General features: G+C 42.7%; 2 protein-coding genes across 3 annotated transcripts; both read left to right on the top strand.

The window, feature by feature from the left end:
* The first annotated feature begins 1959 nt into the window (after positions 1 to 1959).
* LOC103317765 lies at positions 1960 to 12352 on the top strand. Of its 2 annotated transcripts, none has more exons than XM_031930494.1 (7): positions 1960 to 2170; positions 4668 to 4837; positions 5721 to 6113; positions 6747 to 7092; positions 9076 to 9195; positions 9733 to 10022; positions 10525 to 12352. In XM_031930494.1, the coding sequence occupies exons 3-7, from the start codon at positions 5796 to 5798 to the stop codon at positions 10945 to 10947; spliced, it is 1497 nt and encodes a 498-aa protein (XP_031786354.1). In that variant the 5' UTR covers positions 1960 to 2170; positions 4668 to 4837; positions 5721 to 5795; the 3' UTR covers positions 10948 to 12352. The 2 variants fall into 2 exon arrangements, with proteins under 2 accessions (XP_031786354.1, XP_031786353.1); XM_031930493.1 differs by having other exon boundaries at positions 4668 to 5157.
* A 2239-nt stretch (positions 12353 to 14591) lies between these two features.
* Positions 14592 to 17626, top strand: LOC100117746. The gene is made up of 5 exons (XM_008216399.4): positions 14592 to 14803; positions 15491 to 15638; positions 15726 to 16056; positions 16165 to 16358; positions 16448 to 17626. The coding sequence occupies exons 2-5, from the start codon at positions 15512 to 15514 to the stop codon at positions 16837 to 16839; spliced, it is 1044 nt and encodes a 347-aa protein (XP_008214621.1). The 5' UTR covers positions 14592 to 14803; positions 15491 to 15511; the 3' UTR covers positions 16840 to 17626.

Here is a 17626-nt window from a genome sequence, read left to right as displayed (position 1 = left end):
GCTTCTTTTTTAAGTTGAATTGATTTCGATGCTGAATTTGACTAAACCGTAAGTATGGAATCAAGACTCGTACGCCCGTCCAATCTCACCAAGTTCTTTAATACCTCAACTCCTAATAATCAAATCATGCTCTACTCGATACTACGTTTATTCACCTCCTCTCCACAGTAGGCTCTCTCTCTCTCTCTCTCCAATCTCGATCAGTCATCGTCCCGATCACGCATCTCTCGCGAACAATAAGTTTCTCTCCGCGATCTATATACACAGCAAGAGCACGTGATTTCTCTCCTGCTTAACGCTAGCAGCACAGCAGAAACAAACAGGTAGCGATTCCGCGCTAAATTTTTATAAGCGATCGTTAGGAAAGCGTGTACACAATGGGGAACGTATCTCTCGTTTTCACGCTCGCTGGACCTATCTCTCGCGGTGGCTCTTTGTGCCGGGCCGTTTCTCTGGTTCAAGTAGGCGCGGAATTTCCGTCGCCTGGAGCGGCGTGTACGCGAGAAGATCGACGCCACCGGTGATGACATGCTGGTTTTTTTAAAACGACTCTTAGAGCGCCTTTTTTCGTTCGGAGGTTTATTGTTTGACGGCGCGTGGGTTAATTGGTTTAATTCGGTAGTTTTGCTTTTACTTGTGTTATATCGCTCCGATAATGTGCTTTTATTTACGTAAATTTAATGCGTCGTGGTCTAGTTTATGGAAAGATCATCGCGCTTCGTTTTACTTAGCGAAGAAGAAAGCTGGCTTAAAACCAAATTGCGTGTGCGCACACGACGTGGAAATAGAAACTCTTGTGTACAGGCGTACACGCAGACACTGTGTTTAGCGCACTGTCGAATTAGCATGAGCGACACTGGATTAATGAACTTCACCTCGGAATGAACAAGGATTTATAAATATTTAATGCTTTACTGCACATCCGAACGCGTAAGTTACGAGCGGTCATAACGGTTGCCTACGCACTATACGTACATAAGCACCGTGAAAACGTTGCATAAGAAATGAACTTTTGCATGAATGAATTGTTTGCAACTGCTCTGGGTTCAAACGGTTGAAAAACAACAGTATCCGAATATTGCCTGCTGCTTATTTGCGTTATTTTAGGAAACAACTAAAAACTCATGCATACAGAAATGCAATGCGTTTTACAAAATTCGATAAAGCCCCAATTGTATAACGTCACGAAAAATTCGTTAGACTTTCCATTGAGCGTAAATAACTCCTTTCACCGGCTATTTTACAAATCCGGAACAAAGCGTCTCGCCTCTCCAGTGTAATCGAAGGTCGATCGGCAATAAACACGGATAAAAAGAGAAGCAAATCTCCGATCTCAGGTTTTCACTATCTCAACGAATATTTCGATGCTTACACCTCGAGCGATTGGTATCTGGAAATGAAATCGGTAGTAAAACTTTTTGTACCTTGGAACAATAACGATTATTATTTTTCAACCTGCACACAGCACTATCCTATTTACAGCACCGAAGCTTACCGATCTCATCAAATCGTACGCGATACGATAGATTCCGTATCGAATTGCTTTCTCATGCGTTCCTCTTCAAACCATCTCATCGCACATAACACGCGACTGACCACATGACGCACGATAACACTCGAGCGTCGTTCATTTCTCATCTCCACACCTCGCGGCTTCGATACCGATTTTTAATTTCCCGCTCAGAGAAAACATGATCTAACAACCTACCGTATCACGGTCCAAGCCATCCGCTATCAATCATCTCTACGCACCGAACCGATCTCTCTCTCTCTCTCTCTCTCTCTCTCTCTCTCTCTCTCTCCTGTATTTCGGCGGTCGGCGATCGGTACCGCCTCGTCGAGGCAATAAACGTGGCCACCGCAGCAGCAGCAGCAGCAGCAGCGCAAAGACGTAAGACGCGGGACGGATGGCCGGGTAACCCAGATAGGAGCCCGGAGCCGGCGCGATCCGCGCCTCCTCGCCAGTCCCGCGTCGTCCGCCGCTCGGACGATTCCTGCCTATCTCGCGCGCAGCTGTCTCTCTTTTTACGCGTGTGCGCGCGCTTTTATTCTTCCTGTTTCCACGCATCTCTGCGCGGGAGTAGAATTTGTTGTAAATAGTCTGGTGGTACTGTGGTGACACAACGATTTTCCAGTACCAGTCGAGGGAGGAATGGTGCTCGGTGACAAGGTGAGCCGATTTTTCACGCGCTTTTGCCGGTCTACTCGCACGCACTTACCGGATGTGCGGACGACTTCTTTTTTTTCGAGGGATTATTAGTGTCGGTGTTGTTGCTCGATTTGTTATTGCTTAATGGTCGCCGGGAATGCGACGTTTACTTCCTGCGTACACGTTTTTGACCTAGAAGCAACGCGCGCATGTGTGTGTGTTTTACCTGCGCCGGTGCGTGGATTGATATCGCTTACATTGAGGAGCTAATTTATTCGCTTGTTCTACATAAGTTTTATTCGATGCGACTTTTGATTCGATTTTCTACCTCGTCCGGCCCGGACTGATTGTGCGTCTCCATCATCCTGGAATTTTCCCCGGATGTTTACACGGTTTGCCGTTTGGTTAGTCTATTCGCGCAATTAACATTGGCCTTTTTCTCATTTTCTTTAATCCACGAGGTACACTGAAAGCTTCTCTGTTTTTTAGTGAAGATTCACGCTAGAGCCGCATCAGCTTTCGAAAAACCGGTAACGAGGCCTCCGACCTGCGGCGAAGCCGATGATTGACAATCCCCACCCTTTTGACAAAAAAATACCTTCCCACAGTTAATCAGCTTCCGAAAGTGACGTGAAAAAATAGAAAATCCCGAAGAAAGTGTTTCGAAAAGTCACGTAGTCGCTGCACCTGTCCTTCCGGATGGCCACAATGTCACGACTCGTTCGTCGACACGGATAATCGCAATTAGAATTCATTATGTGGTCGAAGCGTGTATAGGCGAGGAGGAGTAGGGGGTCCGAGTGAGAGTTTGGTAGCAATGGCCCACAAATGGCCGGTCACGGCCAGTTTCAAGTTTCCCGAATTCTCCGGCCGCTGTCCTACATCCCCCCCGCGCATGCTACACATTTCGGCGCTCATCCGACTTTCGAATGATTTAAATAAAATTCGGCGGAGGTTATCGATTCTGCTTGGAAGAGATAATTTTTTTTTTCGAACGAACGGATGCTCTGAATCCCGGATGAGTCACGCGTGGTCTTGATGAATTTTTTTGCGAGTTTAAGGGGCCACGTGTAAGCGTTCACGAGAAGAGACAGTTGAAAAAGCAACAATTACGTCGGGATTAAACAGAATGGAACTTGCAAACACGGAACTAATTAGTCCGACGGCATATAGACATGTTTCGAATATTAGAATAACTTTCTTCCGACACGATTTGCAATGAAGAGCTGCGTGTTGAGTTAACAATGATATTGTTGTAAACTATTTGGAATTGTCTTACAATGTTCATGGCTTCGATTGGATTTGTTTACGAGCAAGAATGCAGCAGAGGAAAGTAGATAATACCCCGAACTGGCCAGAGAGCAAGTTTGTTGCAATAACGCGTATTATATTTTGCACCTTTTCTCACGTATCCAGAGGCGGTATCCTATTTCTGTTACAATAAAAAATTGCAATGAATTTCCAGGCTCGACTAGATCTGGCTAGAATTCACCCATAACCGTTGGCATTTATACTCGTTCGTTTATACTCTTTTTCCTCGTATCTCCGATCAATAACTATTCGCACTAAAGTTAATGCGAGGAAATTCAATAAATCGCACGCAGCTCCGTGTCTATAATAACAATTTTAAGAAGCCTCTTCTCAGAATCTTAGAAGACGAAGCTCAAACAAAATCGGCGGCGATTCGCTCACTTTCTAAAGCGACTGTTGATAAAAACGATCTGCCGCGGGGAATTCAAATTACGCGCAAGTCGAGCGATTTTCAGCTGTACGCCTACCGCGCTTTGGTTTTACCCTTGCAAAAAGTTTGGTGAAAGTCTCTTTTTCAGTTTCGTTTCGTTTCTTATCACACCGAGTTGGTTGTAGCGATGCAGTGAATGGCATTGAAAAGTTGTTCTCGGAAGAGACGCTCTTCTTCATATTTGATTATGATCTTTTGGAAACATTCTAGGCTCGAATTGTGTTGGAAAGGTGTCCTTTAATTAAATGAATGAAAACCTTGGCACCTCAGGCTAAAAGATATAACAGTAAATTCGACCCAAAAACTAATCACAGGCTATTACTTACTTTTCAGATTACGCTTGCTACCGTAGACACTAATTAGCTGCCATAATCTCCCAAGTCAAATATAATCAATTTGTAACTAATCGCCACTCACCTATAAAATTAAATTTGCCACGATCAGTATAATTCAGAATCCGTAATTAGATGTCATTAAACTCACGCCACAAATAATCACGCAGTAACGTTATGATCCTGTACACCAGTAAATCACTCAAAAAATCGCAAAATCGCTCTATTTTCATGTACAATAAAAAATCCCGCAACGATCCGCACAATACAGCTCCGCCCAGACAACGACCTTCTTGTTAGATAACAATCCAAACCAGGGGAAAAGTTCACCGGCACGATCCGTCCCTCTTTACTCACGTAGACAATCGCGGAGCCTGTAAAAACCGCAAATCGCACGCGCTTGACATTGTCTCCTACTCTAACCACCGACACCACGATGTTCCAGACTGCAGCAGCAGCAGCAGCAGCGGCAGATACAACAGCAGTAGAGAATCTCCGGCACGCGATGCATCAGCGATCCTGAGGCCAGTACTGCTACAGCGTTCATCCGGTCGAGAAGTCGGCAAGACGGAGTATCACCGGCTCGCTTCGCGAAAATTAACACGGAACGAACTAGTAAGGATTGTTTCGATGCAGTGCGTGGGTGGCTGCCGCGATTGTATGTAAAGCACGCGCGCGTTTAGCTGAATAATTGATATACATATGCGTTTGCGATCTTATCTGATGGACTGAATTAGAACGTATGCGCTTAATGTAAATAATGTGAGACGACACTTCGATGTAGGTTTATACTTTCGTTAGGATGTACACAAGTGTGACAGTGACTAATAAATAAGCTATAGTTAGAACTCGAGTGTGCAGGATCTGAAAGCATGGCGTCGGTGCGTGCAAGTCAAATTGTAGACTCAAAAAAGGAGAGCAGCGAGCCGCTCGTGGTATGCGCTTATCATTCTGATGTCGAACCTGTAATAGCCCACCCATGAAGTTAGTGCAGTAAACGCTTTCACCTGCATTGTCTCAGCACCGGCGCACCTTCTTTTTCTCCATTCATCCCGAACGCAGAATGTGCCTCTTGAAACTTCCACACTAGATCCTTTTCCTCGTTCGTGCAAAAATGCCGACCTTTTGTATTGCTCTGCTTCATTACTTTTTGCTATAAAAATATTCTTAAGTTAAAGAGAAGAACAGATGAGACGAGCAATCGTTGTAATTAAATTAATGTGTTCGGTCTCGGGATTACAGTAATTCAGCTCGAATTGTGTTTTAATTCGCTTCTCCGTCTCTTTAGATGCTTATCTTGCACTCTAACAGTAGCAATTAGTCCCCAGATTAGTCCTCACCTAAGGCATTACCCAAGTAAACACCACCAATCTCGGAAGGTCACTGCACCGCTACGTGCTTTACTTCGCCTTAGCTATTCGATTGTGATATATTATCTATTATCTTGGGCGCCAAATTCAAATTCAAACTAACCAAATTTTTTCCGCCCATAACGCAGAAAGTAATCGGACACGCAGAACCGGACGAAGCAACAACTCCAGGACCCCCGTCACGGCGGATCAGCAGGAGGAGGATGATGGCGAGGGCTGGAGCGCTCTTGGCCGTGGCCTTGTTGAGCCTGCTGGCGAGGCCGGCCGCGGCTCTGAACGTGCGCTCCAAGGCCACGGTCGAGAGGTCCATCGATCTCGCGGCCAGCGGCCTCGACAATGGCCTCGAGCGCGGCGCTGAGCTGCAGCAGCATCCGCACGGGTCCCCGGACAAGCCGAGCAAGTTCGACCTCGACGTCAGCCAGTACACGGAGACCGACGACGAGTCGCTTTACGAGCTCGAGAAGACGAAGATGCAGGCTGGCGAGAAGAGCCAGGTTAGCGCCGAGGAGAAGATCACGACCGTGAGTGTTTTGTCCAGTTGTGTCTGTACGTTATTACGACGCGTGCGGGAAGCGCAATTTCAGGGGAAATTCAAAGCCAATTTGTACAGTTTAGAGAGGCAAAGTAAGAGATACGTGACGCGGCTGTAATCGGATGTTTATGAGAGTAGGAAGGTGAGAGTCGCAAATTTGGGTCGTGTGGGTTTTTCTACTAGACGTGTTTTTTAGGGTCAAGACGCGCGGAATGATGAAAGGATATTATCCTCGATCAATCCTATATCGGTTGCACAAATTTTTGCATACATCAGGTATAAACATAACGTTTATGACGTACGGTTGATCGAGCGCCACAGTAATACACAATTTACAGTTCAATGACACGCGGGGTCGATAAAAAACACTGTAATGCTCGTAACTTCGACATAATGTGGAACATTAAAATCGCGCAGGCACATCGTCGGACTTTTATTCCGCGTTGTTAAAACAGATGATGAAAACAGTATTCCATCGTCAATTCATCATATTACTATGTAGGTTAATGGTCGTAGGTCAGCGATTGACGAGCGAGGCGCAAAGATAGCCTCGCGGACACTTTGCAAATGACTCGGGATCGATGCGAAAAAATAGACGATGATGATTTTTATCGATTTTAAGGAACCCGAGGTGAAGACGACCGTGGCCACGACCACCGAGGAGGAGAACAGCGGTAAACCGTCGAACAAGTCCAAGTGCGACGACTCGACGATCTCAGTGAAGTGTATAGAGAAGAGAATCGGAAGTTTCTTGAGGACAGTTTCGACGGTCGAAACGCTGAACGTCACCGATTCTGTGCAAATTGTGAAGAAAAAAGACGATTCCGCCGGCGAATTGAAAAATGTAGATAACGTGAACAGTACCTCTCTAGTGGATCAAATTCACAGGTTTGCGCGCGAACACGTGGTAAAGATAAAATTGCCGAGAAGTATGCTAGCGCCAAGAGAATCGAGAACCTTCTTCGGCGGTGAGTAGTCCCATTCAAGTATTTCGACCGATGATGGATACAAATTAATTTCCTGTAGTAAAATCGATAAAATGTTATGCCCAGGTTATTTACAATGGCAACAATAACAACGCTTTTATAACACAATAAAGATGTAGATTTAACGCATTCAGTATCGACATAACATTTTTCATTCAATCAGTCCTGTATGCATAAATCAGCGTTATAGCCGCGCTGACTATGGTTTTCACTTAATTCGTAAAATTGTGTCCGTCGTTGATCGTACATTCACGCTGACTGACGCATATAACACACAAACCGCTTGAAAACACTTGAGTTTTTATATAATTGGCTTAGACTTCTGGTCGCATAATTTCCACCACACGTAAAATTTACGAAAGAACACAACACAAACTCCTGATTCGCTTACTTATTGACGCCGAGCTTACTGGGATTATGGCTTCAGCGAACTAATGATGCGAAAGAGTAATACGCTCCAAGTTCGAGTGCGCTAGAACAGGTTTACACCTTTTACCACTACCGTACTATTTTTACTACCACCACCACCACCACCACCACCACCACTACTACTACTTCACACCACTTGCTTTTTGTGAGCTCCACACACAAGTACCGGCTTTCACCGAGCAAATCTCAACTTAGATGAGAATTTAGTTAAAGGGTACATCTCTTGCTTGTTCCTGGTCGACGGGGGGCATGATTTCTTAATTAGTATTTTCGTCGAATGCATAGGCGTTGCGCATGTCAGTCATATTATGGAGTTAGTGAAATATTGTTAGTGTAGACGTGACTAAGAGCTAAAATGGTATCGTCGTTTGAAAGTCAAAGATTGAAATGAAAAATTTATGAGATATTTATCTTAAAAATATCGGAAATTTTTACTCGAAGTCAAACGTTTTGATCAGTTATATTTTTAAATATTGTAAACGTGACTTTCACTTTAATAATGTCGAAGATTTACTCACGAATACTTTTCGAGTTATATTCCGACACATTTATTTACCGGACGCTATCTGCATAGCGGTTCTTGAAATAAGAAAACGTAGGATATCGTATTTTCGTTGAGGAATATCTTACGAGCCTGATGGGACGCGGAGAGTGTCACGAGGAGTACAGTTTTACGATTCCTCTTTCGGGATTTTATGATTTCATTCCACTGTGAAATGAGCGTAGGCATTACAGCGTTCCCCCCAAAAAATAGGCGAATGAAATGAAAGAATTGTCATTCGTTGCTGAAAAAAGATTAAACTTTCCAAAGATTATCTTGAAAACGTGTATAATTTTATTCGTCAAACCTAGATGGAGATTTTACGGTAATACGGTTCCCGCTTGAAATGTAAATAATGCTTTGTTATCACGCGGTTAATCTCTCGAGTCAAATATGACAAAGTGGCTTATTAGGTATTCTTTCAAAGTGGACGCGACTTTTTTCCTAGCTGCTCAAGCTCGCCTGTGGTGGTGAAAAGAAAGTACAAGCCGAGTAGAAAAAGAGCAAAAAATGAACCGGTTAAAGAAAACGTACGGGAGCAAAAAGCAATTTTAAAACAACAAAGGAGTCGAGCTATTTTTCTTGCTCTTCTAGGTCAGAATTAGAGCAGCGTATTTACTTTTCATGCGGGCTTTTTTATTCTCTAACAAGCCGATTTACCCACGTGAATGAGCTTCAGAAACGCGCGTCGATTAGAGTACAATACTGCGCACAAAAATTCAAATTCTTATATCCATTATGCCGAAACACGCTACACGAATCAGGAAAATTGCATCGGCGTAATTACCAATCCACCGAACGACGATTCAGCGCACAGGCCACGAACGAACCTCCAGAAGAGAAGCAGGACAAAAGAACAAGAGGGAACAACGTCAGTTACACACAGCTTGGCTTGAGGAACTAACAACAATGCTTTAATTGGCCGGTACTTTTGCTTTCAGCAGTGTTTCAGGGAAAGAGTACGTTTTTAACAGGCTTCGGACTTGGTTTTCTAGCATTCGGCTTGAAGAAGCTGCTGCTGCCGCTCTTCATCGGGGCGCAGATCATCAAGAGCATCCTCATAGCCCTGTTCCTGCCCAGCATCATCGGCAGCATCGGCAAGATCGTCGGAAAAGGTCAGAAGAGTTGACAGACTAGCGATTTCGGTGAATTATCGTGTAGTCTTAATTGCCTGTCAAGCCGATCGCGGTCAGAGCTCGCGGGAAGTGTCGTGAAAGAGCACTGCGGGCGCGTTGCATAAGTAGCGCTAATGTATGTCAGTGGTGTTCTTATGACGCTTTTTGCATTCGGGTATACTTTCTCCGGTTTTTTAAAATCGATTCGGGTCAAGAGTATTCAAATGCATATCGGACCATCCTCCTTTGTAATTTCGTCTCAACGCACCCCCTTTAGACTCTTCTAACCGCACTCGTAGCTCGACCTCTATCCGCTTGCTCGCAAAGCACGTAAAGAGCGATCACGAATTCAAAGCACAAATCACCTACATTAAACGAGGTGCATAATACGCGCGCGCGGAACTGTCTGCACAGAGTTCACTGACACCGGCGCCGCAGCGCAACAGGTTATGTCAAACGATCGCGAGCGCGCGCGCGAGAAACTATGGCACATAGGCAGACTAAAAAAACTTTCTAATTTTCCCGTCCACCACGCAGGTGTAACCTCGTTCGCACAGTCCTCGCAGAATCCCCCGCAGCAAATGGAGGAGAACTACGAGTTCAAGGATAATCAGGACCTTTACAACGATGATTACATGACGCGCCAGCCACTGGGCACACTGCCGGCATCGGCCATGTATGACGAAAGCATGCTGCAAACCAAAGCCCCGGAGATAGCCTCGCGCTACTCGTTCGTCGATCCGCGACTCACGCCGATGAACGCGCTCTCCGACCGCTATTACACCCGGCACATGGTCAACCCGCAAGCCAAGAGGCAGGACTTCAAGGCAAGTGCACAGTTACATACTTTTATTCTGCGCAACTGCAGCTAGCTGCCTCTTCTTTTCTTTATATAAATTTGTCCCGATGTATCAATTACCGTCCTCGTGGAGGCTAAAAATATTCCACTGCTTAACGGTTCTCTTTGTGACCTGGAAGAGCCACGTCGCCAACGCCGCCGCCGCCGCGATAATTGTGTCATTTGTCGGCTCTGCAGCGAACGTTTAGTTTATTGATTACGACTTTTGTACGTGGAAAATTGTGTGTCACTGGGTTCGTCTTTACGCTGCACTGTAATTCCGAAATAATTACGCATACAGAGTCTCGTTATGACATTTTTGATGATACATTATCCATCTCTCCCGATGCGATTACTCGTAACACAGTACTTTAATAGTGCGTGGCCAATTTGGAGGATGTGAAACAAATTACCGTAATCCGTCTTTGCCAAGTGTTGTTGGCTCACTGTTACACTGATGGATTACAAATTAAACGATACTGCAATTTCAGGTGTTCCACGAGATACCAACGAGTTCGCTGCTCCTGACGAACTACGACCCGTTCTACTCGCCGCTGCTCTCGCGTCTGGACGCGGTCTTCTCTCGACTGGGCCACAACACGGAAGGCTGTCGGGAGTACGCCGTCTGCGCGATGTACCGGAGTCCAGCCAGGTACGCGCCCTACTCCAACTTGGTCTCGGCTCAGCTGTCCCGAGAACTCAACGAGCTGCGGAAGCCCAGCTCCGACAACCCCGACGTCCTGCGTTTCTTCCGGTACATGAAGGCCGCCAAGGACGGCCAGGACGGGGTCAGGTGCGAGGACGCCTACGCGGACTGTGCCGGGGCCAGGGACGACCAGACCATCAGGCAGAACCAGGCGATGCTCGCCACCTACCAGGATATTGACAAGCTCGTACATGCCAGGAAGTTGTAGGATCTTCAAAGTGAATCATCCTTAGGTTGGAGAGACTTTTGTTTCTGGGAAAGTGAAGGGTTACTCGTTTTGAAAGACTGAGCTTTCAAGGCACGGGAGTGACTTTTTTACTCGCTCCGGAAAACATGCAAGCGAGTGATTTTCCTGTTGTTATTTTATTTCTGATGTATGCAGATGGGATTCTCATTTTTGTTTTCAAAGTAGCCTCTGTTTATTGGATCAAAGCTTCTTTCATTCTGTTTGCATACAAAAGAAGATTAGTCAAAGAATATCTGTTTTAGATTTCAATCAATCAAACTCTCATCGGATTGCGATTGAATTCTAAACGACTTTTGATTGGTTGAAAAGGAGAAAATTGGTAGGAGATTGGGTTTTATCAAAATTTTAGTTTGTTTATTCTTTATCTTTTGCCATGATACTTATTTATGCTTTAGTAAGATTTTTCTCTGTAAAAGAATAATTGGGGATCATTGTGTTTCGAATTCGCCTGTTGGAACGTTGAATTTAATCAAATTTTTGCGCGTCACTTATAGTCATTATAATACTTATCATACCGCTATTTAAAATATACATTTTAAGATGCTTCTTTTTATAAGCTATACATTTTGCGAAAAAATCAAAACTTGCGATGTTAAATCGATCGAGACTTTTCTCTGAAAACGTTTGTAGAGGGTTAAGTTAACGGTTAAGTAGAAATCAATGAAACTAATGAAGTGAACTTATCGCTAGTGATACCATACTTGTGTGAGTGCTTTTTAATTTTTTCAAGACAATATTATACTTAAAAAAATGTACACAGTTGAGACATTTGATAGTGGCCAACTACAATTATAATCGGTATGTGAAGATGCGTTGCTTAAAAAAACTAATCTATTTATTGCATTACTAAAACTACAAGACGAATCATTTTTTATCGTGGAAAACTGTCATTTTAACATTTGTTTTCCGGGGGGTTAAGTTTCCGAAAAATGATGATTTTCTTTCAAAATTTTGAAAACAGTTTCTTCCTTGATCTTGAATGATGATTAATTTGAACACTTTGTATATTATAGTACAACTAGAGTTTTAATTCGTGTTTAGCTGATCAGCGAAAAACGTCTCTTCTTCGGAAACTTAAAATTAGCGTCCTCGTTTTCAATCATCTACACATATTTTATTTATTGCAAACATACTGCTTCTATTTATTCGAGTGTTATTTATTTGCGTGCAGTGTAAATGTGAATCGCATAATATTCCATCTGTGCAGTTTTATTTATTTAATTAATGAATTAAGATATACTTTAAGTGTAATCAACGATCGATTGATGAATCTCAAAACAATTTGCTTCGTCGATCAAAGGTGTACAGTCAACGAAGTGTTCTACATTCAACACTTTTGATGTTAATAAAGTTGCAAATTAAAGTTTATGAGTTAAGTTACTAACGTTTTATTTTGCAAACACTAATCCATGTCTCATCTAATTTTTTTTTATTCGGTAGATCACATAACTTAGATTACTCAGATTAGATATGATTTCTGTTTGTTTTATTTAAAAATGCAAATTAAACACCGATGACTCAATAAAGAGAAAAGAAAAGATTCAGCCGCGGCGCTCCCGAGAGACAGGAGAAATTCGAGTTCGTTGAAACTATTATGCGCGGATGACGCATGCATCGAAGGGACTTTCTTGCGGAAAGTCCCAGGCCATTTCATAGCAGCTCACTCTTGGCGCGTTTTATTTTCATCCGAGCCTCTTATTTTCCGGTTGCAATTGCACACTGCACTTCTCTCAGTTTGTCTAACAGGATCTTTGTTTTTAATTCGAATTTGGATTTACCTTCTTTGGCTTACTTCAGTTAAATTGCGGTTGAGCCAGATGAATGACTGAATGTTTTTTGGAGAGCTTGAAATTTCTTTGTTAAATAGTCCCAATAGTAGCGTAAAATTTTTACTTTTATTTTATGATTGATTACTCTTATGCTTTCCAGTGTTTATTGTCAACGGTCGCGAAGTAGAATTTCAATCAGCTATGTATTACTTAAATAATTTTATTCAAAATTTAAGAAAAGAACATAATTACGCGTGGGTCAGAGACAACTGGTTCCTTCCGCGAACCCCAAAAGAATACAAACTCTTCTCAAAACTCTCATCAATTACGTAAATGGGCGAGTGAAAAGTTATGAAACCACAAAAAGAAAGAATGTCGCTACAGCACACGCGTGTATATACTTTTAACTCTCGAGTGCTAACGTCCGTGTTGCAAGTTTCATCTGACGTCCATCTCTCCTGGTTCCGGATCTGCGTCCTGGAAGATCACTTTCACTCTCGATTTTTGTCTCTCGAGTTATATACGCTTTTGCGCACACTCTTACCTCACGTCTGCAGCCCAAACGACCCACGCGGCTTCTCTTTCTCCGCGGTTGCCCTCCCCCGCAGGTAGAAAAGATATAAAGCCCAGTGGCGGGACCAACCCGTGGGCAAAGGCTTTCTGACAACCTTCGGCGGCTGCTCCGCTTTTTGTGCACTTTTCAATTGTTATTGTGAACAGTAAGTAGTGAATTCATTTTTATTTACGCTGAGCTAGGATAGGTTTTTTGTGAGTGCGGTGGATAGGGTGAAATTTTGTAAGTTCATTGTAGGAAAAAGGGGAGTGATAAGAGTGCGTTTTGTTTCTATTTTCCTGGTAACGCGGTTTAAAATATTGTGCTTTCATTTTTGATTGTTATTTTAAGACTTGAAAAAATACCAACTGATAAATGAATGAGATATAAGATCTTAGCTATACGGTATAACAATGACTGAAAAAGTTGAAGATTTATGAATCGCATTGTGTGTTAAATAAATGATGTACTTTAGCCTCATAATCAGAAGCTACAACGCTATTATTTTAGTGATATATTGTACCGTAAGATGAATCTAGAAGTGTCATAGTATGTCATGAATGTATCACCTGCGTAAAAAAGGCATTAGCATCTGTTACTCTATGCATACGAATTTGAAAGTAACGGTCAAGCTGTCAAATTTGAATATTCTCATCATTTTTGCAAACTCTCGCTTTGAAATATCGGTTGAGGGATAATAGCAGAACTCCAAGTCTTGTATTTGACTATTAAGATTAGTTATTTCAAGGATAGGATTAGTAGTATTTTAGTCATTCCAAAAAATCAACAATTGTTCTATTCGTATATACTTAAACGCATCCGTATCGACCAAAAACCGAGAAATTCCAACCTATTTATTCTCCATCTTCAAACCCAACACACCACAACCACAACTTTCAATTCATTCAAATGAACCTGCGCCAAACACCCTCCAATCAACTGAAACCACAACAATCATCCGTTTAGCAAACGGAACCGAACCGCCAAAAGAAGTAGGCTACCTTACATTCTCGCGCGCACATAATAAGCCTCGAAAAGAAAGCCAAAGAGAAGGAAAAAAAAAGGAAAGAAGACGTTCGATATTCGCAGCGCACAATTACCGAGGGAGCAGAGCATCGGACGGGTTAAACGGCACGTACACGCGGCCTCCGCGGAATGCCAAGATCGACATCGCAGGGACCCGGTTATTCGAGACGTCCGTCGCGCGCGGGCGTGCGCTGCTGTTGCCGCTGTACGTTTTGCCTCTCTTTCTCTCGAGGCTCTAACGGGAACCGCTTAACTTTAGCCACGAGCGCGCGCAGCTGACTGGCCACAGCAGAGTCCGGAAAACGCTCGTACGGCGCACAGGTTCAACGCGCAGGTGTATTCTTATTCTGTTCGTGCTTACGTGTTTTTTCGCTGTTTTTTCTCGTCTTCGCTGGAAAACCAGGAGAGCATCGCGTGGGCGCTCGCTGCACGTGGTGGAAAAGTCGCGGAAATATGAGCAGAGGTGCCGGTAAGAGATTGGAAATTTTTCGTGTGGCTTGTTATATTTGGTGGCGTGGCGCGAGGTACCGGCAACATTTTTCACTGAGAGAAAGATCGGTACGCGTGGATCGGTTCAGTGGAATTTGTTCGTTACGTTATTATCGTAAATGTAAACATCTTAAAGTGTCGTATTCTACGATAATAGATCGGTAGTTTAGTGTTGCAAAACAGTGAGGTTTGTTCGGCAATTTGATTGCATTAATATGTCATTCGTCGCGATCATTCCTTCCATTGAGACTGAACTTGACAATTCATTAACGCTCTAGTAAATACGCGCAGTGAATGAGTTGGATCATCAGCGTAATGAACAGGTGTACTCGCTCGCGGAAAGGTATCATTACAGCGATTGTGTCTCGTACGTGACCCCAACCGTCGCTATTCTCCTTCCGTTTTGAAATTAATCCTTTTTTAATTACTCGTTTTGGTTGTGCGTCTGTTTGGTATAATAACGTCGAGATCTAGACGAATGATTATTAAGTACGGTAGCCAAAATTACGCAGTCATGGATGGAATGTAGGCCGATCCAAAATCGTTACAGTCATATCGTTAATATCGCTCCCATTTCTCTTTGCATTAAAAATGTAAAGTGAAAACTGTTGAAAAACACTGCTATGTAGGTAAAGTGACTGATCCAGACGATGTTCTTTATTCACAGGAGAAAGGAGGAGAAGGTAGAATGAGGCTCGACCCGCTGTCGATAACTTGGCTCCTCGTGCTCGCGGTAACGCTGAGCGCCGCTAGAGGCGACAAGGTCACTTTCCAGGAAGATGCTGCCGAAGAGTCGCCGCGTCCTTCGGACTTTGGTGAGCATTAATCGTTATTTACCGTTAACAATATTTATCAAAAGCATCTCTGTGAATTATTACTCATTATATTTTTCGATGAGATAGTTCCAGGTGAAATACGAGTCGAGGATGACTCGAATCCAGAGGTTCGGTACAACCGACAGAGATCAAACGGGACACGACAGGGCAAGGACCTGTTGGACTGGATCGGCCTCGGTACCGGACACCACGTCGATCCTTATTTGGCCAGAATAAACGAGGGATGCCTGAATGGAGATTTTGCGGAATGCTTCAAGTCTCGGGCGCTGAACACGTTTTCCGATTTCTTTGATCAAGATCTGTACAATTTGAATGATAATGTCAAGGTCATAAGGATGCCTAGGGATGTCGTAAAGGAAGTTAGTAGACAACCTTACGAGTATGCTGCTTCTGCAAGGTAATGACAACATGTCTTTGAGACAGATTTTTCTAAAAATTGGCATACATCTATAACGTTAAATTTTTTTAAAATACAATTTCACTCATTTTGTCTGATGTTTTACAGATCTGAAGATTCAGAATGGGACTCGCTTGTGAAATTCGCCATGAGGAAAGCCGAGCGATTCATCAAAACTGCCGCTTTTGAAGTAAACGTTCCTTCCTGGGTGACGGGCGACAATGAAGTATATGCTCCGAGATTTATCGATGAAATTGCCGATGAAATCGATGTTCTTGAAAATAAGAAGGACACCTTGTTCTGTAAGCATTATCACTTTTCACAATCAATACTATTTTAAAGATGACGAATATAAGACAGCAAATAATATGAGTAAAATAAAACTTTGTAGCTCGCAACCGTCTAAAGAGGCTACTGATCCCGATGCTGATCGTTCTCAAGCTCTTCAAGCTGAAGCTTCTCCTGTTTCTGCCTTTGATCTTGGGTCTTGCTTCCTTCAAAAAGTTCCTCGGCTTCATGGCGATCGTTATCCCAGGACTAATCGGTTTCTTTAAGCTCTGCAAGCCTCTTACGCAGACCTACACACCACCAGTCTACTCACCCAGTGGAATCGGTTTCCCAGGTGGTCACTACAAAGAAAATCACGGATTCCATCATGAACAACAACACGGCTCGTACTCACACCCAGCACCGGCTTACCATGAACAAAGTCACGGTGGCGATACCGTCAATTTTGGCCAAGAGCTTGCGTACCAGGGCTATCGCGACTACAAGAAGAAGTAGGCCGGTTTGTTGTTATTTTTTCGTCTGAGCCAAAGTTTAGTTCGGTCTTGAGATAACGCCTGATGTTGAAAGAATTTTTGCATGAGTTGGATTTATCAAAATATTGCATTCAGCATGAGATGTTACTTGAGTCGGAGATGTTAAATACTTATGTAAAAAAGTAGAATGAGTAGTTTATACTTTTTTACTGTTTTTATACGGATTATCGAAAAAACGATGATTATTAAATTATTTTGTTTTGATTAGACGCTATATAAGACACTGACATTGAAAATAGAATTAAGTATGTAGAGTTAACAAGACTTGGATCCAACAGGTCATAGTATTATTTGGAATATTTCAAAAGAAACACGAAAAAGCCTTTTATAATCTGTAGATAAATAATTATTTCGTCAAAATTTTAAAAGTATCTGTGTAAAAGTAACCTCTTGTAAAATATTGTATAGTTAATCAATGTTTGCATATTTGCTCTTGATGTTGATTGTAATTATGTACAAATTTCAGATCAGACATGACAATTTTTTATACGGTATCACAATATTTATATGTGTAAAGTATTTTTTCTATTCTATACAATCGTTCTAGTATTATGCCATAATATTATTTATTACGAATTGATCGCCATGTTTTCGAAATTTAAATCTGGATTATTTCTAGGTATAGGTATATGATAGTTTTAGCAAAATTTTGAATCGTCGCAATTTGAATATTGATCTTTTTGCAAAATACCTATCTCCATGTATGGTATATTGCGATTAAATTGAATAAAATAGAAAAATTAAATTAA

The sequence above is a fragment of the Nasonia vitripennis genome, chromosome 4, assembly GCF_009193385.2.
Source record: "Nasonia vitripennis strain AsymCx chromosome 4, Nvit_psr_1.1, whole genome shotgun sequence".
Taxonomy (NCBI): Eukaryota; Metazoa; Arthropoda; class Insecta; order Hymenoptera; family Pteromalidae; genus Nasonia; species Nasonia vitripennis.
Note: the sequence above shows the minus strand (reverse complement) of the source record. Positions and strands in the feature narration are given on the sequence as shown.